At 37.0% G+C, this 24,519-nt stretch overlaps 4 protein-coding genes across 5 annotated transcripts; 2 read left to right on the plus strand and 2 right to left on the minus strand.

Moving 5' to 3' along the window:
* Positions 1 to 2,265: 2,265 nt before the first annotated feature.
* On the minus strand, positions 2,266 to 5,092 carry LOC311302406 (L-rhamnose-binding lectin CSL3-like). Its single transcript, XM_084428242.1, has 8 exons — positions 4,972 to 5,092; positions 4,862 to 4,885; positions 4,683 to 4,739; positions 4,346 to 4,481; positions 4,091 to 4,200; positions 3,886 to 3,930; positions 3,585 to 3,705; positions 2,266 to 3,296 (listed from the first exon to the last, which is right to left on the minus strand). Exons 1-8 carry the CDS (start codon positions 5,000 to 5,002, stop codon positions 3,191 to 3,193), a joined length of 630 nt encoding a protein of 209 aa, XP_084284368.1. The 5' UTR covers positions 5,003 to 5,092; the 3' UTR covers positions 2,266 to 3,190.
* Positions 5,093 to 12,251: 7,159 nt separating this feature from the next.
* Positions 12,252 to 14,612, plus strand: LOC311302407 (L-rhamnose-binding lectin CSL3-like). Its single transcript, XM_084428243.1, has 9 exons — positions 12,252 to 12,302; positions 12,556 to 12,613; positions 12,690 to 12,713; positions 12,803 to 12,859; positions 12,972 to 13,107; positions 13,226 to 13,335; positions 13,462 to 13,506; positions 13,660 to 13,780; positions 14,031 to 14,612. Exons 2-9 carry the CDS (start codon positions 12,583 to 12,585, stop codon positions 14,140 to 14,142), a joined length of 636 nt encoding a protein of 211 aa, XP_084284369.1. The 5' UTR covers positions 12,252 to 12,302; positions 12,556 to 12,582; the 3' UTR covers positions 14,143 to 14,612.
* Positions 14,613 to 16,682: 2,070 nt separating this feature from the next.
* LOC311302816 (ciliary microtubule-associated protein 3) lies at positions 16,683 to 18,683 on the plus strand. 2 transcript variants are annotated; one of them, XM_084428882.1, is made up of 6 exons: positions 16,683 to 16,743; positions 16,829 to 16,974; positions 17,337 to 17,435; positions 17,536 to 17,663; positions 18,273 to 18,390; positions 18,524 to 18,683. In XM_084428882.1, the coding sequence occupies exons 1-6, from the start codon at positions 16,698 to 16,700 to the stop codon at positions 18,587 to 18,589; spliced, it is 603 nt and encodes a 200-aa protein (XP_084285008.1). In that variant the 5' UTR covers positions 16,683 to 16,697; the 3' UTR covers positions 18,590 to 18,683. The 2 variants fall into 2 exon arrangements, with proteins under 2 accessions (XP_084285008.1, XP_084285007.1); XM_084428881.1 differs by having other exon boundaries at positions 18,273 to 18,680.
* A 121-nt stretch (positions 18,684 to 18,804) lies between these two features.
* taf8 (TAF8 RNA polymerase II, TATA box binding protein (TBP)-associated factor) lies at positions 18,805 to 24,319 on the minus strand. Its single transcript, XM_084428880.1, has 8 exons — positions 24,095 to 24,319; positions 23,425 to 23,584; positions 21,076 to 21,174; positions 20,420 to 20,482; positions 20,200 to 20,324; positions 19,940 to 20,087; positions 19,696 to 19,838; positions 18,805 to 19,426 (listed from the first exon to the last, which is right to left on the minus strand). Exons 1-8 carry the CDS (start codon positions 24,140 to 24,142, stop codon positions 19,286 to 19,288), a joined length of 927 nt encoding a protein of 308 aa, XP_084285006.1. The 5' UTR covers positions 24,143 to 24,319; the 3' UTR covers positions 18,805 to 19,285.
* Between the last annotated feature and the right edge of the window lie 200 nt (positions 24,320 to 24,519).

A 24,519-nucleotide genomic window follows, 5' to 3' on the forward strand; every position in this document is an offset into this window, starting at 1 on the left:
AAAGTGCGGCCTGTACGTGCTAAAGTCATAGCGATTGACAAATTTCCTACCCCTCAGACTAAACGTGAATTGATGAGATTTTTAGGAATGGCTGGGTATTACAGAAGTTTTTGTCCAAACTTTTCTTCTGTTGTTGCCCCGCTTACAGATTTGTTGCAAGCAAAGGCTAAATTTGTGTGGACTCCAAAATGTGAAAGCGCCTTTGAGAATGTTAAACGATTGCTCACATCGTCCCCTGTTCTGACGGCTCCTCGACTTGATAAACCATTCAAACTCCAGGTGGATGCTAGTCAGGTTGGAGCGGGAGCTGTTCTGCTGCAGGCTGATGAGAGTGGTATAAATCGCCCTGTCAGCTATTTCTCAAAAAAATTCAATTCGTATCAGACCAATTATTCTACCATTGAGAAGGAGGCGTTAGCGTTGATTTGGTCCCTGCAGCATTTTGAGGTGTATTTGTCTTGTGGGACTATGCCAACTGTGGTGTACACAGACTATAACCCCCTTACGTTTCTTCACTCTCTGCAGAATCCGAATCAGCGTCTTATTAGGTGGTCTCTTTTCTTACAGCCTTATGCTTTGGAGATTCGTCATGTGAAAGGCGTAGATAATATTTTAGCTGACGCCTTGTCCCGTGCCCCATGTGGTGGAGAATAAAGTTTCTTGACTATTAATACTCCTCTTCTCTTCCCTTTTATTGGTCTTCAACTCCTTAATTTTGCTTTTTCCAGGCGCCGGGAGATTGCTGGTTTTGAAACTAAGAGATGGTTAGAGTTTGGGGAAGTTGTAATGGTTAATGATCGATATTAACGTCACCCTAACTCCGGTAAGGTTGTTCTTTTTGTATGTATGTTTTGGGGTTGGAACTTGTATAAGGTAGAGTTTCTAATGAGAATCTCTCCCTTTTTAAGGGGGGAGGTGTTACGGCTCAGTTTTGTTTTGGGTTTGTTCTGTTGCTTTTCTCTTTTTTTTTTTTTTTTAATAGGTTGCCAGATAAGGATCCACACCTGTGTTGAATTTGGAAAGCAGTATTTAAGATGGCTGTCCTTTGTGGGAGGGAGTTCTGACCCCTATCCTGCAGTTGCGCTTAGGAGCTGGACCTTCATATTGTTTTTCCCTTTATTGTTTACTTATTTTTTGTTGGACATCTATTTTCTTTATTATGTAACCCCTAGACGTAAATAAATATTTTGTCTAATTCATTTTTGGATTCTGATCCCTTTATTTTGTTACTTCATTGAGCCGGAATGTAACAAGCATTAATAGACATTACGTCGTTTATAAAAAAAATGCAAGCACAGTTAATGCAATGCATATTTTTTTTCAAGTAGTGAATTCAACAAGCTTTTTTTTTTCTTTTTTTTTTAACATTTGACATATAGTTGTAACCATAGTGAGGGATAGAAATGTGTTCCAGTGCTGGAAATTTAAAACCAGTTTCATCCAGAAATCAGAAAAGGGTGCAAATATAACAGTTCAATGCTAAATATGAATGCCAACTATTAAAATGCTAGACTCTTTCTTGTTATGATTTTAAATCTGTACTTATCCTCAGAGCAATTTCAAAGTAAAAAGAGATGCCAAAGTCTGATTTGATGATTAAATTATTTTAATCTTAATTCAAGGATTTTGAAAAACTGACAGTTATCAGTATTGAGTAGGCTACTACTGTACGGTTAACCCTGCCTGGTTTAAATATTTGAAAATAATTAACATTTGAAAACATTCGTTATAAATTTAGAAAAGTAATCAAAAAGTAATCATACTTGCAAGACTGGAGGCTTACGCTGTTATTTTGAACCAATAATCGGAACAAAAAGCAGTTGAAGGATGACGTGCATAATTCAGTTATTTATTTGACTCCAATATAATCTGACTCCATTAAAGTTGTTGTTATTCTTTAACCTCTTATTCTTTAAAGGTAAAGGTCTTTCTTAGAAATGAAAGGAAAATGTAGGATTTAACCTGAACGTTTAGATAACAAAAGTTATAATCACTTTAGCTTGCAACATCATCAGTGATAAAAGGAAAGATTCTCAAAGCCTTTGAAGCAGGCAAAGTTATTTATTAAGTTGCATGTTTAAATATACAGACAGTAGAATGGAACAACATACTGTATAGAAAACTTAGTCGTAACAAATATTGTTCTGCTGTGCAGAAGAGGCCGTAAAAGTCTTTCGTATAGTAAGAGGTATACTCACTGGTGTGCGGGAGTGGCAGGGTTAAAGCCTTTCTCCCAGATCAACAGTTACCTTTCCTTCTTATAACCTGAGCAAAGCATTGGTAAATATACCAACACCAAAACCGACCAAGAGGAAACCAAAAGATGAGGCAAATGGGTGGTGATCATTAACATTCTCCTCAATGCATGTTTAAGCAATAGGACCTAAATTGTGCATTAGGACACTTTAATATCCAAGTTCACCACCATTCAGTGCAGTTTCAAGATGACATCAGACACATGTTGGAACACACTAGTAAATAAACAAGTTAAAAGCATATGTCTTGTGAAGCGAATGGTACAGACGTGTCATTGAGGTGCAAACGACTCAGTCTCTCCAGGCAGAACCATCCTGTGCCTGGAGTGTCCCAACAGTCCTCAATCAGCATAGTGATGAATCCCTTGCACTAGATACAGTAGGCATTATTATACTGTTACAAAAGGTTACAAATTACAAAAGGACTACAAACTGGCACAGGAAACTACAACATACAAGTCTAATAATATATCAGTAAATTACATGATGAGAAAGACTTTAGAGTGAAATTTTACAAATCAAAGAGAACTTGTGTTTTAGATTCTTCTACAAGAATTTGAGATGTTTTCATTTCACAAAAGTCACCTCAAAATTAAAAGAAGAAGAAATATACTATGTATTTACAAAATGAAGCAGAATTTGTTTTTGAACTGTTTTTCTTTCTTTCTTTTTTTCTTTTTTTTTTATCTTCCATTATTCTCATTTGTAATGGATGATCCATAATAATTACAGATTCATCATTCATTTATTTTAAGATGAACCCCATATTTCAATTTATTGTTTTGTTTGATCTTGCTGGGGAATGAATGAAAAGACCAAAAACTATTAGTGTGCATTTAACATCTATAATTTATATAGATTATATAGCCCGATTTCATTTAAAACACACACACAAAACATATAAAATACATTTATGTGGTAGGATGATCACAATATTATTTACAGCTGTATGTCACTTCCAAATACTTATGGACACCCCGACATGGATCAGAGAAGACAGAATTTGAAGCATTTAGGTGACAAGACTTCCTCCCATTGCACCTTAAGATAGGGTAAAAAAACGTAAAAAAATATTATTTACAAAAACGAATCTAAATGATTCACTTTTGTGACGGCCGCTGCACTACAATCACATGATCGTCACCGCGATAGACAATAATACAAATCTCTAGTTGTTGACTAATTCCTACCAGTATATCATGTCTACCAGTATATCATTAACTCCTAATTGTCCCTTATGTATATTTTGCATAATGTTTCACATATAGCTGAAGATTCAGTTTATGTGTGTGTGCGTGTTCTCTAGATGAAGTGTATCTGCTGCTGTACCTAGAACGCAGGCTGCTGGTCTGATGAGAGTAACAGTCTGGTGTGGTTGCTAATTGATGAGGGCAGGTTACAAGATCCCGCCGTCCATAATTGGCATGATGAACAAAAATAGCACCAGTGTCTTTTGAAACAAAAACAGCACATTTTAAAACAGTAATTTATGCCACCATACACTGTAGCTGGACTGATCTATTCAAATATTGTGGGCATGAGGACCTCAGGGGCTAAACAAAATGCTCTACCTTTTTTGATGCTACAGTATGATCTCAGCATAGAAAAAGAAAGAAAAGATAGATCTTACCACAGACAATGACGCTTTGGGTATATTCACAGATTACACTTCTTTCTAAAATTAGTTTGAGGAAAATGGGAACAGAGGTCAGTAATAATAACAGTAAAGACCAGTTCTAGATATGTAAAGAAAATAAAACATTAAAGAATTTTTTGATTAATAATCAACTTCAAAATCTAGGATGAAAATTCTATGTATAAAACCACTGGCTTACTTGCTGGGATACAGTCATAAGATACATCCAGGTATTTGTAAGTCCCAAAACAAGGATCAGAGAAAACAGAGTTCACTGCAGGAACAGAACAGCTCTTTCTTCCATCACACCTGATTCATGGACAGACAATGACAAGTAGGCCTACATAAGAATAGCTTTAATATACTATTGACAAAATAATTACACTTATAAAATTATGCATAAAATGAGATTGTAAACGTTTTTTTGTTTTGTTTTACTATCTGTTAATCCTACCGATTGGACACCGTATGGTGGGATGTTTCTCGGAAGCAGTGTGTATTTGAGATCTGATTAGCTGGTTTCCCACTAGCGCATGTTGTGCGATCAGTTCGCCCATAGTTGGCTTTAATGACCTTTATGAATCCCAAATCTGACACATTTAAAGAAAAAAGAAAAGAAAAAATGAACATGAGAATTGTGGTAAATATTAGGCACACTGTACATGGTTAAATTCCAGGCTCAAGATCCCCTCCTGATCCTGTTCTACTGTCTTGCTTCTTGTCTATCTCGTACTGCCCTATTTAGACACAAAAGGCCAAAACTATAACTTAAAAATGATTGAATTACTCACCACAGTTGAGGTACGCAGATCCTCCTTCACAGGCCTGTGTTCTTTTTGCTTCTGCACCTGCAGAGAGGAAACATTCTGTTTAGGCGAGGTGATATAAAATTACATGAAGTGAAATAAATTGCAAAGTTATAATGTCTTTTTTATTTAAAGAGACTTTAAACATTTGTCAACTGCCTTACCTTGTTGATACAGAAACAGCAACACTGAAAATCAAAATCAAATAGAAACAAATTGATAAACTGAACATTTGAAATCATGCAAGTTGAATTGGTTCTAAATCAGTACTTACAAGTGATCCAGCTTAGCTTTTGCACCAACATATTGAATGTCTGAATAAAAGGAAAACTGTGGAATTCTCTTAAGGAGACACACGTGCACACCGTATTTATAACAAACACCCACCCACCATCAACTGTTTACTGTAGATAACAAATGCGGAAAAAGAACCACACACTCCCAGCTTTCCCGTCACCATGTTCTGCTCATCTCGGACAGTCCACCACTGTTCCCCAATCCTGTTTCTGCTTTTTGTTGGAACTCTTCCTAATCAAACACATCTGATTTAACTCATCAGCTTACTTATAACAAACACAGACCCACCAATATCTGTTTACTGTAGAAAACAAATGTGGAAAAAGAACCACATAAGGACATGGTGACAAACAGGTCAATCGTTTATTGTTAACTTGATTGATTGTATTTTGCAAATGGTTTATGATTATATGGTATCCTATTTTATTGCTTTGTTTTGAAGTTCAGTCACCTTTAGTAAATTTCCGGAAAATTTGTTCCTGTTGTGGGATTGCCAGATTTTGTGCATTTACACTCCTACAGCTTTCCATTCACTGCGTTCTGTGCTCATCTCGGACAGTCCACCAGTGTTTCCCAATCCTGTTTCTGCAGACACACCCATGTTTTTGACGTATTTGTTGAATCTCTTCCTAATAAAACACACGTGATTCAACTCATCGGCTTGCTTCCTGGTCACGTTAGCAGTCCGACTCGCAATGATTTTTATGCTTTTGCCCGTAAACTTTTTCATATTCTCTTTTCCTGGTCAAATAATCGCACTAGAACTACAGTATCAACAAGCAGATGCATTCTGGGATTGTTCTGTTGAAGTCGCTAAAACGTTTCTTGAGGACAGGGGACAGAGGTTTACACGCACAGCTCTTACTGGCCTACGTCCGTTACACTCACCCCCTTAAAGGGTAAGTTCACCCAAAAATTACCCCATGATTTACTCACCCTAGCCATCCTTCTTTCAGACGAATACAATCGGAGTTATATAAAAAAATGTTCTGGCTCTTTCAAGCTTTATAATGGCAGTGAATGGCCGTTTCTGTCCATCAAGGTGCATCCATCCATGATAAAAGTGCTCCACACGGCTCTGGGAGGTTAATAAAAGCCTTCTTCTGAAAAAATATCCATATTTAAAACTTTAGCGATTAAAATAACTAGATTCCAGCAGACAGCCGTACGCATCGATTTACGGCGATAGAGTAACCCTTGACCTGAAGCACAACGTAATGATGAATGCGGAAGCGCAGAGGATAGAGCAAAACAAAAGACCAGTCACGAATTAGAAGTCTAAAATTAAAAATTTTAAAGAGAAATGTCAGAGAAGCTTGAGTTTGTTGCCCAGCCCAGTTTGTTTGAACCACGAGAGGCGTCTAAACTTATGATACTCCTGCATCCTATACGTCATACATTCGTCACGGGTTACTCTTGTGGCACAAGTCGACTTGCCGAGTATGCGTACGGTCGTTTGCCGGAATCTAGTTATTTTAGGTGATAAAGTTTTAAATATGGATATTTTTCTTACACGAACACATCGCTTCACTTCAGAAGGCCAAGCAGCTCTTACTGGCCTACGTCCGTTACATAGACATAGTGTACATTTAGTCAAAGTCCAAGCATATTCTTATTATAATACTAGTATGTAATTCGTATCTCTGCGAGAAAAACAGAATATGGTTGAAACTCATTACCCAATTATCAGAAAAAAAAGAAAAGAAAAAAAAGTTGCCTTGCAAGTATAATCAAATTGGCTGTACAAGTAATTTCAACTTGAATTATATTAAACTGACTAAATCGAATTACATTGAATTAAATCTTGTATAAGTTAAAAAATTAAGTAAAATTACTTTGATGAGTTAAAGTAATGGGAAAACATATGTTGCCATGACTTGGTCTATCATTTTTACAGTTATAAGAATTATTTCATACTGGGCATTTTTATCAGTAGATAGTTTTGTGATTTTTGCTTAGTCATAAACATCAGGTGTTTTGTGACTCAAGAAACCTCAAATGTCTTTTATATTATTCTTCAGTATAGAGCATTCCTGATTATCTTTCTGCATGTTTTGATCATATTTTAGCTGTAATTTGCATATTTCAATTCAACATGTGCTTTTTACAACAAAGCAGCAGCAGCTTTGAAGAAAATGGAAACGAAACAAGAAAAGCAAGAGAAATGCTAAAGAAAACTGTTGTCTGCTTCTGCCCTTTCAGGCTGTTCTGTCGATCCTCCTTCCACAAAAGTTGTTTTCTGACACACTGATGCAGCTCATGCTCAGAAATCAAACATCGCAGCATTATAGTTTTCATTGAGATCTCTGAGTGAAAAACTAGTTCTATTATGACAACTCTCTGAAGATTTTTAGCATGGTAATGGATTTGACAATGAAAGACCTAATGAAAGAATGTTCAAACTATTGACTTACTAAATGGGAGACACAAGTACACATCCAGGTATTTGTAAGTCCCAAACACAAGGGTCAGAGAGAACAGAGTTCACTGCAGGAACAGAACAGCTCTTTCTTCCATAACATCTATGATCACACACAAAGCATTTTAAAAACAGATTTGATAAGAATTGCAGTAGTATCTATTTACTGTTGTTTCATACAGTACAATCATTTCTTTTGCTCGGAAAGAAGCAGGTACCAGACGGACAACATACGGACGGATGTTTCTTGGAAACGGTCAACGTTTTAGAGCTGATGAAGTGATCTTCCAGTGGAGCATGCCGTGTGGTCAGTTGTTGGCCCATAGTTAACTGTAACCACCTTTATGTATCTCCAATCTGACACATGAAACAACTTATCATGAGAACAATTAGTAAAATTAGAAGTTTTAATTGTGAAGTGTTAGAATGTAGATTTACTCACCACAACCGAGCTGAACAGAGCCTCCTTCACATGTGAAATATTTTTTTGTTTCAACACCTGGAGAGAGAGAAAGGCTGTTTGGGATGCAATAAAGTGCAATTAAAAAGCAATACTGTCCTGTACTTTAGGGATTGTTTTGAATTGTATTTCACATTATGCTGCGTTTTTTTACATAACAAAAAAACTCAATAAGGGCTTACCTTGTCGGCAAGGTAGTAAAAGTAAAATTAGTGCTGCAAAATCAAACAGAAAACATTCAAACATCTATAGATGATATTATCAAAAGTCTCAAATTCGCATTGCAAGTCAACGTAAATTTAAATTATGCTTTCTTAAATTAAATAATGAAACTGACTTACATGAGATCCAGTTTAGATTTTGTGGCATCATGTTATGTTTGAAAACAAGGAATAAACCTTACTATTTATAAAGCTTTATCTCTGAAGAATAAAGATTAGCTTATCACTGATTGTGTCAAACAAGTCTAATTGGCCCCAAATCAAAATGTGTGATATAATTCGACATGTTCTGAGGAAAGGTTAGTAGCTGCTGATCTTGTTTTGGCCTAAAGATGCTAATTATTACCATGCTGGACCTTTACACACTATACAGCAGGTGTAGTTTTCCGATCTTTGATTGGCCGTGCAACCATTCCTACTCGAGCAGGAACCGAACCGGGCCTCCGGCGTGGTAGTCGAGCGCACTAACAAGGACACTAAAGACTGACACTAAAGACTGAGGTTTACATGCACCCCTCTAACAGGCATATGTCTGTAACAGTAGTTCATTTTAAATGTATTTTGACCCATAAACCTGACATGTTATGTTCTTGAGGCTTCTTCATCTGTATGTTTTGATCATATACCAATTTAAAGATTTACTGCTTTGGATTGATGATGAAAGTGAATTCTGCTTTGATTTTCTTATTCAGACATGGGATTTGCTGTTGCCAGCTGCAATGAACCGCTCTGATTACAATTCAGAAGAAAGTATTAGCTTTTGTGAGTGTTTTATCTACTTCTGCTAAGAAGACTATGTAACATATATAGTATGCACAAGTCATAGATGTTTCACAAAAAAAAAATGTTTAGATGGTTATTTGTATCCTTTTCTTTAGTGTGCCAGTGGGATTCCAAAAATTCCTTTTGCAAATATTGTGATAAATCAGAAGCTGCATCTGAAATGGAATACTTACTATATAGTAATCGAAAACCAGTATGCCAGTATGTCCGAATGCACAGTATTCGAAAAACAGTAGAAAACCAGTAGACGAAAAGTCCCCAGATGACCTACTACTTCACTCAACTTGCAGATGACCTACTTGCATTCAATGGACACTTTACTATCCCATGATGCCACAGGAGAGGATTTATGAATGGTAGTGAAGCGATCACAACTGCCCCTGAATAGCTTAATGAATTCCAATAAGTATTAAATAAAAAAAATAATAACAGTCTCTTACCGCAAAAGTCTAATTTTTTTCTTTTCACCTTTTTTTTTAAAGGTTAAGTGCATCTCCCTATGCTGACACAGCACTAAACAAAGCTAATTAATTCATAACTATTCCAAAATAACATCATCTGCTAACAGAGATAACATGTTTTTTTTTTTTTCCTTCACTGTGATTCTGCTTTTTATTAGGGTTAAGGCCCGGACAAACCAAGCCAACGGTCAGCCAATTCAGTTTTTACGCAAGATGCAGCCGACATGAGGCGACAACACAGTCAGCTTTCATCACTGTGTAAGACTTGATTTTCCTGCTAAGACAAAAGCTGAGATAAAACGCACCCTGCAATAAAGCAATAAAATGGACCCTGAAGAGAAGACCTCAAAGAAAGAGCACAGTACATCGCCTTGTCCAAACTTTTCTCCTTCCATATCTCTGCATCTCCCTCTCCCTCCTCCCTTCTTTTCCCCCATGATTCAAGTCACTAAAAGTTCACTGAGAATGTCTTTATGTTATATCTTGTGAATCTATTGTTTTTTCCTTTTTGTGTTTGGTATTATTTTGTCTCGGTGCGATTGGTAAAATGGTCTTAATTTCATTGCAGTCATTGGTTCTCCTTTTTGGGTGGTGTCTCTTCAAGATATCTGATAATTCTCTCCTCTCCCCCGAAACCAGATGCTACCCCCCTGGGGTAGATGAATGGCCCCAAAACAACTCTAAAAAATATTTGGACAAGCCTTTTGTTCTGGTCTGTGTATAAGTGGCAGAGCAGTCTTTGGGAACCTGCTTAATGTAATTAGCAGAGTTTCCACCTTTAAACTGCTTGGAGTTCAAATTTCTTCTGATCTGTCGTGGGACGCCCACATTAAGTACATGGTTTCGAAGGTGCGTCCTAGAATCCACTGTGTTGCTAAAAACACGGGTCTCCCTTGTGATGTTCTAATGAAAGTATATTTGACATTTATACGCCCAGTTCTTGAGTACGCTAGCCCAGTATGGGGTGGACTACCTAAAGTTAGAGAGGGTCCAAAAACGTTGCTGTTGGATAATAGGTGTTCCAACTTCTACTCTCCCATCACTGAGTGAGAGGCGCGACGAGGCCACTATTCGTACTTTTACTAAACTACTCAAGGACAGTTCATCACCACTGCATTGTTTCCTGTCTGTGGCTCCAACACCTACTTATCTACTACGGCAGCGTAGGGAATTTGTTGTGCCCAGGAGTAAATCAAAAAGACATGAACTTTCTTTTATTCCACGTGCTCTTCCTTTAGTTACTTAGCAAGGTTACTTCCTTTTTTCAAAGAACATGCTGCCACAGAATCTAAACTGGATCTCCTGTAAGCCAGAGCATCATTTAAATTTACTTATATTTTCATTGACTTGCAATACGAATTTGACACTTTTTGAAAATATCATCTATAGATGTTTAAATGTTTACTGTTTGATTTTGCAGCACTAATTTTTATGTGCTGACAAGGTAAGCCTTTTTTAGTTGTTTTGCTATGTAAAAAAATGCAGCATATGTGCAATACAATTCAATCCCTAAAGTGCAGTATTGCTTTTTAATAAGTAATTGCACTTTATTGCATCCTAAACCAGGGCGCATCGATTCTCACTATGCTCCCTTACCAGAACTTACGTCACATTTCTGAAGTGCGAAAACAAAAAACGCACAAGGCAATGACACATGGTAGAAGATTTTGAAAAGACAATCTGTTTTTTTTATTTTTTATTATTATATGCCAGCTTAAACACACATCGCTAGACAGGTAGTGTACATGTATAGTTAACATTTATAATTAATATTCAAAATGTTGTAAGGAAGTGTTCAAACAGCATAAAAATAATATCAAAAAGAGATTTGAGATTGGTTCTGCTTGTTGTTGGTTTATACCAGTGGTGACGTTCTACTACGACGTTGTCGTTGTACGTAGTCATGCTGCTGGAAATTGAGCAATCATTGTCCCAATGTGTAGTGAACCAGGGTCCTTGCCAGTGCTTGGATTCGTGTACACGATATTCTGGCCACATCCGAAATTGCATACTCTATTGAGTAAGTACTTATTTTGAATAAGTAATTTATTCAAGACCACCAAAAAAGTATGTTCTATGTAGTATGAATGTAATTTGGATGTACTATATTCATCATACTGTCATGATCATGTGAACTACGTCAATTGTGTTGCTTCATGCCGTTCATCATGGGATAGGAAAGTGTCCATCATATGCACACTTCAGAGTCTCGCCAGAAGTAGTAGGTCATCTGGGTACCTTTTTTTGCCTAATCTTTTTTGAGTACTGTGAATTCGGACATAATGTGGCAATTTCGTTCACATTTGTTCCCTTTTGTTATATAGTAGTGAAGTATGCGATTTCAGATGCAGCCACTGATTCAAACTCTGGAGTTAGGGAGCTGATTAAGGCCTAGTCCACACGTACATGGGTATTTTTATAAAAAAAAAAAATATTAAAAAATTGCATACAGCCACACAAGCACGGTTTAAAAAACAATTTCCGTCCACACGAAACCGCAAAACCAAGATATGAACCGCCATCATGTAAATATCACTCGCCTCATGTAAACAAAGGAGATAGCGGAGCACAATCTGATGTTAAACAAAGGAAACAATACGCACTCTGACGTCACAAGCCAAAATCACCTGGCAGGAGTTTTCAAAAAAGTTCGGTTTCAGTAACCGGATACTACTTTTGCGTGTGGACGAACGGCTAAACCGCATATAAAAATCTGCGGTTTTGAAAATACCCGTGTTTATGTGGACTGGGCCTGAGATGCACCCTGTGTATTTGGTTCCTTTGCCATGTCATGTTCTCATTGGTTTATGGTCTTGTCATGTGGTTTTCAGTTGTGTCTTCCCATTGGTTCATTGTGTTGATTACTTTCAGGTGTGTCTTGTTATGTCATTAGTCCTTGTGTATGCATAGGCATCATATTTCCATAGTCTTTTGTCAAGCTTTGTTCTCAGTAACTGCTGTTTGGTGAGTCTCATGTTCATGTTTCTATCGTCAAAGTCATGTTTTGTTTATTTTCAATAAATTGCACTTTGATTCAACTGTCCTCCTATCAGTGGGCTAAATATAATGATGTAATGGAATTCAGTCATTTACTGCAATAATTTGAGAGTGAAAAGAATAGTGTTTTGGAATCTTGTTCAAAATTTCAGAACATCTGATTTTTTGTATTTTGTTATGAATATTGAGTGCTCATGTGTTCCCTTTTAAATAATTCTAGAGCTTTCCTTCTGTTCACACATTCAACATGCTGGTGCAAAAGCTAAGCTGGATCACTTGTAAGTACTGATTTAGAACCAATTCAACTTGCATGATTTCAAGTGTTTTAACTGGTTGTTGTTATTGGATTTTCAGTGCTGCTGTTTCTGTATCAACATGGTAAGGCAACTGACTAATACATGTGCAGTCTCATTAAAGACTTTCAGGTGCAGAACATTTAAGTAATTTGACTTGTTTCCTCTCTTCAGGAGCAGAAGCAAAAAAAACATTGGTCTGTGAAAGCGAATCTGCACATCTACACTGTGGTGAGTAATTAGTCCTTTAAGTTCTATGTTTGGCTTTTGTTCCCAAATAGGACAGTATGAGTGCGGGTAACAGGATCATGAGGTTTCTTTTTCTTTTTTCTTTAAACATCAGATGTGGGTTTCATAAAGGTCATTAAAGCCAACTATGGGAGGACCAATTGCAAAATGTGCACCAGTGGGAAACGAGCTAATCAGATCTCAAATAAACACTGCAGCACAAAAGCGTCCCTCTCTATAATGTCCAATTGGTAGGTTTAACCTTTAACATGGGGAAAATAAGTTTACAATTTCAGTGTATGCATTAAGCACAATATGCAAATTGTTTAAAGTATATTAAGTACTTGTCACTGTCTGTCCATGAATCAGGTGTGATGGAAGAAAGAAATGTACTGTTCCTGCAGTGAACTCAGTTTTCTCTGATCCTTGTGTTGGGACTTATAAATACCTGGATGTATCTTATGACTGTATCCCAGCAAGTAAGTCATTTCCATCGTTCACTTTGAAGCTTAATATTTTATAAAGGTGTAGCAAATGAGTATAAATATTTGCATATCTTGTACTGTATTTCTGACCTCTGTCCCCCACCAAAACAAAACCTGTAGAAAGAAATGTAACCTGTGAAGGTCGTCAAAGCATCATTAAGTGTCGTAAGTACTTTTCTTTCTGTATTTTCTTTACTATGCTGAGATCAGTGTATAGCCTCATGTCCACAATGCTTTGACTGGATCAGTGCTGCAGTACATGTTGGCACAAATCGTTTTTTTTGTGTGATTGATTAATTGATGGGTGTCTGTCATAAGGTAAAGGTGTTATTCATGTTCATCATGCCAATTATGGAAGGCGAGGTCTCTTAACCTGCCCTCATAAATTCGCAACCGCAACAGACTGTTTCTCTCCTCAGACCAGCAGCCTGCGTTCCAGGTACAGCAGCAGATACACTTCATCTAGAGTTACTTTTAGACTTTAGGTCACACTGTCTTCAGCTATTTTTGAAATGTATGTAAAAAAATATCCAAGGGACAATGTACATTGAGAATCATTATCCTGTGTATTTATATAGCTACTTAACACATGGACAAAAAATATAGACTAGTTTGAGACCGTGTAGAATGATACAAGCTACTGAAGCTAGTAGACAAGTCTTTTCTAATTCCAATTTTTCTTTCTTAAGGTGCGACGGGAAGAAGTCTTGTAAACTAAAAGCATCAAATTCTGTCTTCTCTGATCCATGTGTGGGTGTCCATAAGTATCTGGAAGTGACATACAGCTGTAAAAAATATTGACCATCCTACCACAAATGCACCTTATGTCCATGTGTCATGATTGTCAACAAATGACAATAATGGAAAGCAAAATAAAAAGTAGAATCCAGATGCTTTACAAATGGTCTATCATGAATTTCAGCAAAAAAAGTTTCTAAATGCTTAATTTTTTTATATATATATAATTTTTATTTATTTATTTATTTATTTTTTTTTTTTTTTGAGGTGATGCTTGTGGGATTGTCTGAAAAATATACCAGGTTTTTACATTAATCAGAATAAGTAACTTAGTTTTACTATTTTCAACTTAAGTATGTTAAATGTAGCTTAAGTTGAAATTACTTCTACAGTTGAATTGATTAAGGCAGCAAATATTGAGTCGTGTAAAAATAAAGCTTTCAAAATGTGGTTTTCAGTGATACCGTTACCATTTTTGGCTCCCAAAGAACCTTTCCGTGAATTTAAAAGAACCACCAAATTGTTGAATCTATAAAACACAATAGTTCTTTCATTTCTATTTCCTATAAAGCTCTTTTGTAAGAATTTGTATTGCAAAAAGCACTCTACACTGTAAAGCATTTTCAAATACGAAACAGCCATGGTCAATGGACTCATTTACATTGACGAAATCATTGGAAACATAAATTCTAAAATACAAATAATAATAATTCCCATACACACCCTTAAAAAATTGAAAGAGGAATCAAAAGACTTCTGAATGATTATACCTACACATCAGAAATCTGTACCGTCTTCCAGAAGGTAACAATTCATACTCTGAATGCAGAACATGCAATGGATCAGCTAAGATTGTATGAGCTTCTCTAAGAACCGATTGTTTAGTGATTCACGTGACAAAAATTCCTTTCTCCCACTGGTCTTCATCGCTATTTTAACCAAGCGTGCAAGCTTCGATTTTACCTGAATTGTAAGGTTACCAATATCTGATTATGCTCTCTATAACTGCCTGATAGTACAACCACGTAATTTTCTGGTCCACTCCATAAAGTCTAAGTCTACGTAAAAAGTACAGTCTTTGCTGCACACGAGAACAAATTGTATCCACATGAATCCCCCAATTAAGTGTATTATCCATATGGATACCAAGGTACTTGTAGGAACGTGCTTGATTGATGTTTCATGTAAAAGCTCTTGTGTGTGATCACCTAGTGATCTAAGGTCAAAAATCATCATCTTAGTCTTTTCTGTAATAAAAATAAGATGATTTAGATCACACCACTCTACAAACCTTGATACTGAGAAATAAACTGACAAATCAGTATTCTCATACAAAAGACTCGCTGTGTCATCTGAGAATTTCACCATAAAATTCTTATAATCACAACTTGAACACTCGTTGGTTTACAATGTAAAAAGGATAGGAGAACTGACACATCCCTGTGGAACACCTGTGCTGATATTTTTCAGCTCCGATAAAGTGTGATTGAATCTAACCTGTTGGGACTGATGTTAACAGCATCTTCTGAACTACGGCCCTGCCTGTATGCGAATTGTAATGGATCAAGTACAGAGATAACTTCGGTCTTTAAAATGGACACCATATACTTTTCAACTTTTCATTACACAGGATGTCAAGACTACTGGCCTAAAATCATTGTTTTCACTCAAACCTGTTTTTATATATATATATATATATATATATATATATATATATATATATAATGGAACAATTATAGATTTTTTCCACAGATTGCTGAAAAATTGGACACCATACCATAGTAAGTTCTTCTTCTTTCCCCCGTGATTCTCCCATATTTAGACTAATTCCCTGCTGTCTTCCCATTTAAATATTTTACTGTAATTAATAATAATAATAATAATAATAATAAACTTTATTTTATATAGCACCTTTAAAAGTTGCATCTCAAAGCGCTTTACAAAGACGTACAGAAAAGATACATCAAGATAAAAAGAAAAGAAAAAAATCCCGTATTTTAATACTCTTTGCTTAGTTCATTGTGCATGCACCGAATTATTATTTAGGATTAGCCTAAGCATTGTAACGTTAGACCTAGCTTTACTGCTCCACTACCAACAATTTTTCATGGCTACTGATCTCATCAACGACAACGCATATATTCACGGCGAAGTATAGCTTGCAGTCTTTAAATACAACTTATATGAAAAGCATTAAGATATAGGGGTCTATAGTCAATTTTAAACAAAACGTTGTCTTGCCGAGATACATCGATACTAGACTCATGGCTTCAGAATGACGCCGGTTCAACGAATAACGTGATTGGCCAAATCAATTCAACAAGGTAACAACACAAGCTTTGATTGGATCTCACTCCGGCCAACGTTTGTGATCAGCTAGCGAAATTAAATCTATTTGTGAATTATTCATACAGCCAAATTAAAAAAAATAATAATATACTGACAACATAATAATAGCACAGGTGTTTATGAGAAAGCCACATTAAGAATTAAAGCTCATCACAACTAGTGATGATGAATGATATATTCAGGTGTTTATGCAACTGGCTGCTGAATACATCGGAGTTACATTTGATCCAATTAAGTCATCAGTGTTCGGTTGCACCTGGCTAGTTACCATGGTTACTAGTAAACATCAGGACGCTATGGCGAGACGGGGCGCAGGTAATTTTACCCATTACCCAGACATCTTTTGCCATCAAAAATGAAAATTACTAATTTTTTTTTATTTTTTTAAACAACTTTCAAGCTCCACTGGTCGCGTTCGGCAGCTGCCAGAAACGTCTTATGTTCCCAACGCACTTTGCGCCTAATCGCATGGGCAATGAAATGCTCGCACTGCACGGCTCGACTGACTCCAAGAAACTAGGACCTGGATGTTACAACAACCACACGGTATGCATGAAAGCAGGGCAGTTAGTAACTTATAAGTTAAAGCTGCAGTCCGTAACTTTTTTGTGTTCAAAATGTAAAAAAAATATATAATGAGCGAGTACATCATGGAATTGTCTTATCCTGAATCACTACGGTAAGTTACACCTATAATAAATATTTATATTCGGCTATTAGTATTAACAAGTTACTTAGCCCAGTACGTGCGTGACTCGTGACATAAACGGAGAGAAGTAACGTTAGCTCCGGCTACAATGTTCTTCCGCAAGATGCGTGCAGTTCTGTTTATTAACTGTTAAAGTTACTGACTGCAGCGTTAAGCAACATGTTAGCCTATTCTTTTCATCTAACTTATCAGTTCACAGGTGGGCACTCTTATATATGACCTCCAACACAGACCTGAGAGTAAGAGGGGGTATGTGTTAGGAGCCCGCACTGCACCACGCTTTCTGCCTCCATTTAAGGTAAGTTAGGCCTATATTTTTTGCATTTCTAAGTAAAATCACAACCATTTTCTTAGTTTTTATTAAAAAAAAAAAAATAATGCATCGCCTGTTTTTATAGACAGCCACCCCTTCACCACAGAAATATCAGCAGGACTGGACGCAGTCTAAAGTGTGTCCTCCAGGAAAAACTCCCTTCAATAGTACCACTGTAAGATCCAGACCCTCAAATGCAGACTCCAGCCCTGGGTATGATCTTTTTTTAACATTTGACTACGAGTCTATCAAAAACTGTGTGTTTTGGCAACCAAAGCAACTAATCTAGAACAATAGTTTTCAACTTTTCTGGCTCCGTTGTCCTCAACAATAATCGAAGGCCCCATGATTTTTCCAGTTGTTCCTGATTTACTGGGAAAAAAAATGATTAGGGATTAAGTAAAATATGCTAGAGCTTGGAATAATGTATTATAACTTCTAAAATGAAATTTCCCCCATATTTATTCTATTATTTATATACTAGGTTGAGGCAAAGCACATCTAAAGCATTAACTAAAGAGAAATGTGGGGTCCAAAAATGAAAATGTTTCTTTCTTTTTTTCTTCATTTTTGTATTTAATGTAATTGTTTTGCATTGCAAACCATATTACCAATACCAATCAGTGAATGTTGAATTGAAAAATCAGCATGACCATCTTGAACTCCACATGTATGTGAACCTGATGGTGATGTTCTCCGGCATTATTTGGGAATGATTCAAAGAGCATCTATGTGCTTCTGTATAAGCAAGAACATCCTAAAATGCTTAATTCCAGGTTTAAAGTAAATGAATCCCAGACTTTCTATGTATATCTTTTTTAGTCCAGGGACATATGCTCACAATACCATCCCAAGCAAAAGGGTGTCGTGGCCAATGAAATTCGGCTCTCCAGACTGGTCAAAAGTGCCGTTGCTGGAGAGAAGAGCGCTGCGGACAGAGGTACAGATATGTCTGACACTCTTCTGCAAATTACAAATAAAAGTATCTACACAACAGCCTGTTGAGCCTAATGTATTTTTCCTTGGCTGATATATTCTTTTCATTTTTAACTTCATGTGTTTTGTCCATGCAGCTCCTCCATGACACAGAGTTTAGGAAACAGAGGAACAGGGTGGCATATCTGAGCTTGTTTTACTGATGACTCTAAAATACTACCTCAAAAATGTAGTGTGATTCTCAATGTATACAAACATTAAAGTATTAAAAGACAAGTTCTACTTGTTTTCCATTTCATAATATGTCCAGTTTGAAACCATATTTTTGAGGTGTCCTATATTTGACACAATCCAGGTACATTGCTTAAAATGTAAGTAATGTAGTAGTGAGTAACGTAAACAAGACACGGGACACGTGTTTCTAATGGAGATGTTTACTTTATCCCCACGTTCTGGTTTAATTTTCAACTTGTCCTTTTGAAACAACAGCTTAAAATAAACAATAAAACACATGTATAACCATCATTCACAAATGAGTAACAAATACGCACAAATCAAAAGAGAATGTCATGTTTCTGATGTGTGGAGAACTGTAAAAACTAAATGACATTTCAAGGGAAGGCTTATCAAAACAAACTGCCAAAGATCAACTGTAAAAGGGGTGTTACTCTTTAAGGAAGTGTGAATTCCATCTAAAATTTGTGAGATGTACAGAACAGTCTGTCACAAGAATCCAACGTCCGTAACATGATGGACCACTGTGTTTCCAAATTGCAGTTGTGGAAGACTCCTCCAAGTGTTAGCTGTTACCTCAAGGGGCACAATGTGATTAGCAAGTGCTAAGTAGTCATCATTCGTCATAACCTGCTGATGTAGAAGTAGCCGAGTCAAATCAGTTTTCACTTTTTCCTTCTCACTTTGGGCTTTTTGACTGGCCGTAGGTATGGGTTGTCAATCATGTTTTCCTCGTTGGCCTTCCCTGTAGGCACAGAACCACCAGGTGGCAGCACTGCGTTCTCCTTATCTGCACCTGAGTCATCCTAGAAATGGAAAGAAAAATTATATATTTTTTAAATGTATACTATTAGAATAAATTTTACGTTATTTAATAAAAAAAAAAAAAAAATTATATATAAAATGTAACATTTATAACATTATCAATTAATAAGAATGTACTTATCTCTTCCAATAGTATGCATTATATGTGTATATATATATATATATAATAAAAACAACAGAAACAACAGAAAAGCAAACATTTTCTTGCATAAAACAAACATTTTGACAAGGAAAAAAGCTTTAGGCTTGCCTGAATGATGTGACTGGGGTTGTTCTCTGTGTCTGTCTGGTCGTCCTGCTCGGATGAATCCGTCTCCTCCAGGGTCTGTAGCTCTAGTTCAGAGGGCAGCAGGGCGCTCAAGTAAGGGATGGAGCTCGGCCTTGCAGCGATCACTGACAGATGAATAAACAGATGAATAAACATTCACTAGGAAGGCAAATGGTCAGTCAAAGTAAAATGGGAAACTAGTTATATATGGGACAGAAAAACTCACAAGGAAATGCACTGATGTCATCCTTAAAAAGGCTTTGTGTCTCTCCGGTCTTGGCCATGAAGCGTGTGAGAGCACGCTCCACATCTCTCCTTTGTGATGCCGCCTTCTCTCTCACCACCTGGTAATCTGACACAGGCTCTCGAAAGGTCTAAAACACACAAAAGTGAGATATGCTGAATGTATGTGCTTAATGTTAGCGGTTGTTAAGCTGAGTTAAGTTGCTCAATAACAGGGCAACAGGTAATCAATAGAGGACTTACTGGTGTTTTGATGTATGTATGAGGATCTGGGAACTCTGGGAAGTGGCTGGGGATGTGTGCTGGATGAGTGCGCTTATGTCCAGCCATGAGGGCTTTTGGGACCACTGGAGCATTTGTTACTGGAGCTGTTCAAAGCAGAAGTGTTGTACATTTAAAAAGGAACAGTTAAAGCAGATCATATACGATAAATGGATATATTAGTGAAAAACGGTGCACATACGTGCAGTTATGACCATCCTTTGTGATCTTTTGGCATACACTGGAAGAGTATCCACATTAAAACCTGCAAATGTGACAAAGTGAACCTCAGATGAAAATGTTTCAACCACAAAGAGAAGTACAGAGCCCCTTAAGGGACCTTAAAGAGAATTTTTTTTTACAAATATAGACTTTTTACAGTAATACAGACATTTTTTGCATGCCCACACAGCACTTCCGTTTTATGTATACTATGACCTATTTCCTTTGTGTGTCACTGCCATTTTACTATGAAGTAAAGGAGAGTACTGATGTGCATGAATTAATAAAGATCTATTTGCTAAAAATGTGGCTTTCGTTAGGGCAGTATACCTCTAATATCACAGCCTTATGCCCACTTATCCTCTGTGACGGCTGAGAAACTGCTGTGAAATGGGCTGATGCCACAATACGGCTGTGCATTGTCCTACTTGCCAAGTTCAAGGGTCCATTAAAAAATGACAGATACAGTAAAAGTGCTCAAACTGGCTTTCGTTACGGCATTGCGCATGTGAAAAGTTTCTTGTGCGCATGCAAAAGTCTGTTCATTTTTTCGTTTTGCAAAGGTCCCTTTAGGGGCTCCGTAAAGAAGTGAAATCATTTATACTTTAACTATATATTGATGAAAGGAGAACCAACCCATTTCGACCAGAGTGATGACCACATCAGAGAGTGTAGGGGTGCTTCTAGCTGTGTGCTCACAGTTTGCCTTCGCACAACGTCCAACCTCAGTGATATCTATCACAAGACAATAAGACTCTTAATAAGGAAAACCACATAAAATAAACTTCTGTTCATTTTGAATTTGAAATAAAAATTCTAACTCAAGACTAATGGTATAATTATGAAATAAACAATAATACAACAAATGTAAATGTAATACATATACACACACACTTGTATACAGGTATAGGTATATGTATATATATATATATATATGTATATATATATATATATATATATATATATGTATATATATATATATATATATATATATATATATATATATATATATATATATATATATACATATATATATACATATATATACATACACACACACACACTCACCTAAAGGATTATTAGGAACACCATACTAATACTGTGTTTGACCCCCTTTCGCCTTCAGAACTGCCTTAATTCTACGTGGCATTGATTCAACAAGGTGCTGAAAGCATTCTTTAGAAATGTTGGCCCATATTGATAGGATAGCATCTTGCAGTTGATGGAGATTTGTGGGATGCACATCCAGGGCATGAAGCTCCCGTTCCACCACATCCCAAAGATGCTCTATTGGGTTGAGATCTGGTGACTGTGGGGGCCATTTTAGTACAGTGAACTCATTGTCATGTTCAAGAAACCAATTTGAAATGATTCGAGCTTTGTGACATGGTGCATTATCCTGCTGGAAGTAGCCATCAGAGGATGGGTACATGGTGGTCATAAAGGGATGGACATGTTCAGAAACAATGCTCAGGTAGGCCGTGGCATTTAAACGATGCCCAATTGGCACTAAGGGGCCTAAAGTGTGCCAAGAAAACATCCCCCACACCATTACACCACCACCACCAGCCTGCACAGTGGTAACAAGGCATGATGGATCCATGTTCTCATTCTGTTTACGCCAAATTCTGACTCTACCATCTGAATGTCTCAACAGAAATCGAGACTCATCAGACCAGGCAACATTTTTCCAGTCTTCAACTGTCCAATTTTGGTGAGCTCGTGCAAATTGTAGCCTCTTTTTCCTATTTGTAGTGGAGATGAGTGGTCCCCGGTGGGGTCTTCTGCTGTTGTAGCCCATCCGCCTCAAGGTTGTGCGTGTTGTGGCTTCACAAATGCTTTGCTGCATACCTCGGTTGTAACGAGTGGTTATTTCAGTCAAAGTTGCTCTTCTATCAGCTTGAATCAGTCGGCCCATTCTCCTCTGACCTCTAGCATCAACAAGGCATTTTCGCCCACAGAACTGCCGCATACTGGATGTTTTTCCCTTTTCACACCATTCTTTGTAAACCCTAGAAATGGTTATGCGTGAAAATCCAAGTAACTGAGCAGATTGTGAAATACTCAGACCGGCCTGTCTGGCACCAACAACCATGCCACGCTCAAAATTGCTTAAATCACCTTTCTTTCCCATTCTGACATTCAGTTTGGAGTTCAGGAGATTGTCTTGACCAGGACCACACCCCTAAATGCACTGAAGCAACTGCCATGTGATTGGTTGATTAGATAATTGCATTAATGAGAAATTGAACAGGTGTTCCTAATAATCCTTTAGGTGAGTGTATATATAATTTGTATCATGCTATTTACAATATACTAAAACTAAGATAATTAAAATGATACCATGGAATTAGCAGGGTATGTTTTGTTAGTAACAGAAATTCCAGGAACCCAAAGTGTTTCTTACATTCCTGGATAATATTTATCGAAAGCTGGGTTCACACTGTACAATTTATAATAGTCCTTAATGACTGTTGCTTGTCATTGTACGGACATGATCCCTGCTAAAAGCCATGTCACACTGTAGGATCTGTTATCATTAATGTTAGACTGGTGACTAGCAAACAGACAGAATTTCTATCATTCATTTTGCGTTAATTAAAAACCAAGACTTGTGTGTGCAGCAAGTGGCGATTTGCTGTTGTCTCACTTATTGCCTCAATAACAGACTCCAATCAGTTTTTGAATTGGCGGTTGTCGTAAGAGAAGCCACACTGCACCTCAAAACTTCTGACACTGCCAGAATTTCGTCTGAGGTCAAATTTGATTCCAATGGTTATTAATCAGCTGTCCACTGCTCTGGGTGTGTGTGTTTAATGCTCACTGCTGTGTGTGTGCACACATTCCAAGTGAGGGACACCATACGTGGATAAACATCACTTCGCTTTTACTTTACAGTGTGAACCCAGCTTTACATCCCTGGATGGTCTGACACATTTGACAAGCCTCACAAGGTGACCTGCTTAAGATAAATGAAGGACTCACAGCTCTGCATCATCTCAGTGAGTGTCTCCACCGCAGCTTTCTCGGCGCTCTCAAAGCCACACTCCGTCAGCAGAGAGCTGACCACCACCTGCAGTGTGCGTCTCCGAGCCAGCTGATAGTTCTCTGTAGGACTTGAGCTGGTCTTACTGCTCCCAGAGCGCTGCAATTATTAAAAGAACAGAGTATTAAAGATTAAAAAATTATTGTTTGGCCGTCTCAAAACCAAGTGTTGGTTCCTGCCATTTATGGTTCAAATCAAAAAGTTGAAACCAGCCTTAGATGTTTTGCTGGTTATCCAGCCTGGTTCAAACTGTGAGACAAGTTAAACATTTTAGGGACAGTGGTAGCTTTTTGGGTGTGTGTCTGTATTCCAACAGCATTTCTGGGCATATGATGCAAGACCACTAAGTTTTAGACTTTATGCTAACAGACACTGAACTGTTATTAGATAGCTCAGCAAATGTATTGACCACATATCGTTTCTATTTATGCATAACATTTTTTTTTTTTTTTTTTTTTTTTAAGTGCTTGTATATGAAACAGTGTCTACTTTTAAATATAGGAAACATTTGCCCTTAAACATGCCTTATATTCAAACAGAGTCATAAAGTTATTGTTGTTTGGCTAAGCTAACAGGCTGCAAGCTAGAGAAATGAAAGGAGATATTTACGCTTCCGGAGTTTAAAGATCCGCTCCCCATCATTACAGGGTCTGCCATTTTTTTTACTCTAACGTTAGTGGTTTTCCCTCTGGTGTTTAATATTCGCAAATAAACTCATTGTGCGTTCTGCGTTTACTAAAGACTGTATTTGTTTTTTAGTTTTTTTATATTGAGTGAAAATGGCAACCCTATCAGAAGAATTTCCAACAGGGCCACCGGAAGGTTGTTGTTTTCGGTGTGTTTCCAAAGTAAAAGTCAACTAATAAACTTGCAGACGTATAGAGTAAAAAAAAAAAATAGATAGATAGATAGATAGATTTGTGTGTGTTGTCTTTGAAGTCATCTATATGCTATTGAACTCCTAAACGTTGAAAAAAAAAAAAAAACCTTTTAGTAGATATGCATATTTACAGAACAGTTTGTTTGGATGCATG

The sequence above is a fragment of the Rutilus rutilus genome (assembly GCF_951802725.1).
Source record: "Rutilus rutilus genome assembly, chromosome: 13".
Taxonomy (NCBI): domain Eukaryota; kingdom Metazoa; phylum Chordata; class Actinopteri; order Cypriniformes; family Leuciscidae; genus Rutilus; species Rutilus rutilus.

Coding starts and splice junctions, on each gene's coding strand:
- LOC311302406 (XM_084428242.1), bottom strand. CDS start 5,002: ATGTTGGTGCAAAAGCTAAGCTGGATCACTT. Junction 4,740..4,861: donor GCTGTTTCTGTATCAACAAG/GTAAGGCAGTTG, acceptor TCCTCTCTGCAG/GTGCAGAAGCAAAAAGAACA. Junction 3,706..3,885: donor CCAAAGCGTCATTGTCTGTG/GTAAGATCTATC, acceptor TTGTTTCAAAAG/ACACTGGTGCTATTTTTGTT.
- LOC311302407 (XM_084428243.1), top strand. CDS start 12,583: ATGCTGGTGCAAAAGCTAAGCTGGATCACTT. Junction 13,507..13,659: donor TCAAAGCATCATTAAGTGTC/GTAAGTACTTTT, acceptor GTCTGTCATAAG/GTAAAGGTGTTATTCATGTT. Junction 13,781..14,030: donor ACCAGCAGCCTGCGTTCCAG/GTACAGCAGCAG, acceptor TTCTTTCTTAAG/GTGCGACGGGAAGAAGTCTT.
- LOC311302816 (XM_084428881.1), top strand. CDS start 16,698: ATGGTTACTAGTAAACATCAGGACGCTATGGCGAGACGGGGCGCAG. Junction 16,975..17,336: donor GATGTTACAACAACCACACG/GTATGCATGAAA, acceptor ATCAGTTCACAG/GTGGGCACTCTTATATATGA. Junction 17,436..17,535: donor GCTTTCTGCCTCCATTTAAG/GTAAGTTAGGCC, acceptor CTGTTTTTATAG/ACAGCCACCCCTTCACCACA.
- taf8 (XM_084428880.1), bottom strand. CDS start 24,142: ATGGCAGACCCTGTAATGATGGGGAGCGGATCTTTAAACTCCGGAAGC. Junction 23,585..24,094: donor GATCTTTAAACTCCGGAAGC/GTAAATATCTCC, acceptor TAATAATTGCAG/CGCTCTGGGAGCAGTAAGAC. Junction 21,175..23,424: donor CACTGAGATGATGCAGAGCT/GTGAGTCCTTCA, acceptor GTCTTGTGATAG/ATATCACTGAGGTTGGACGT.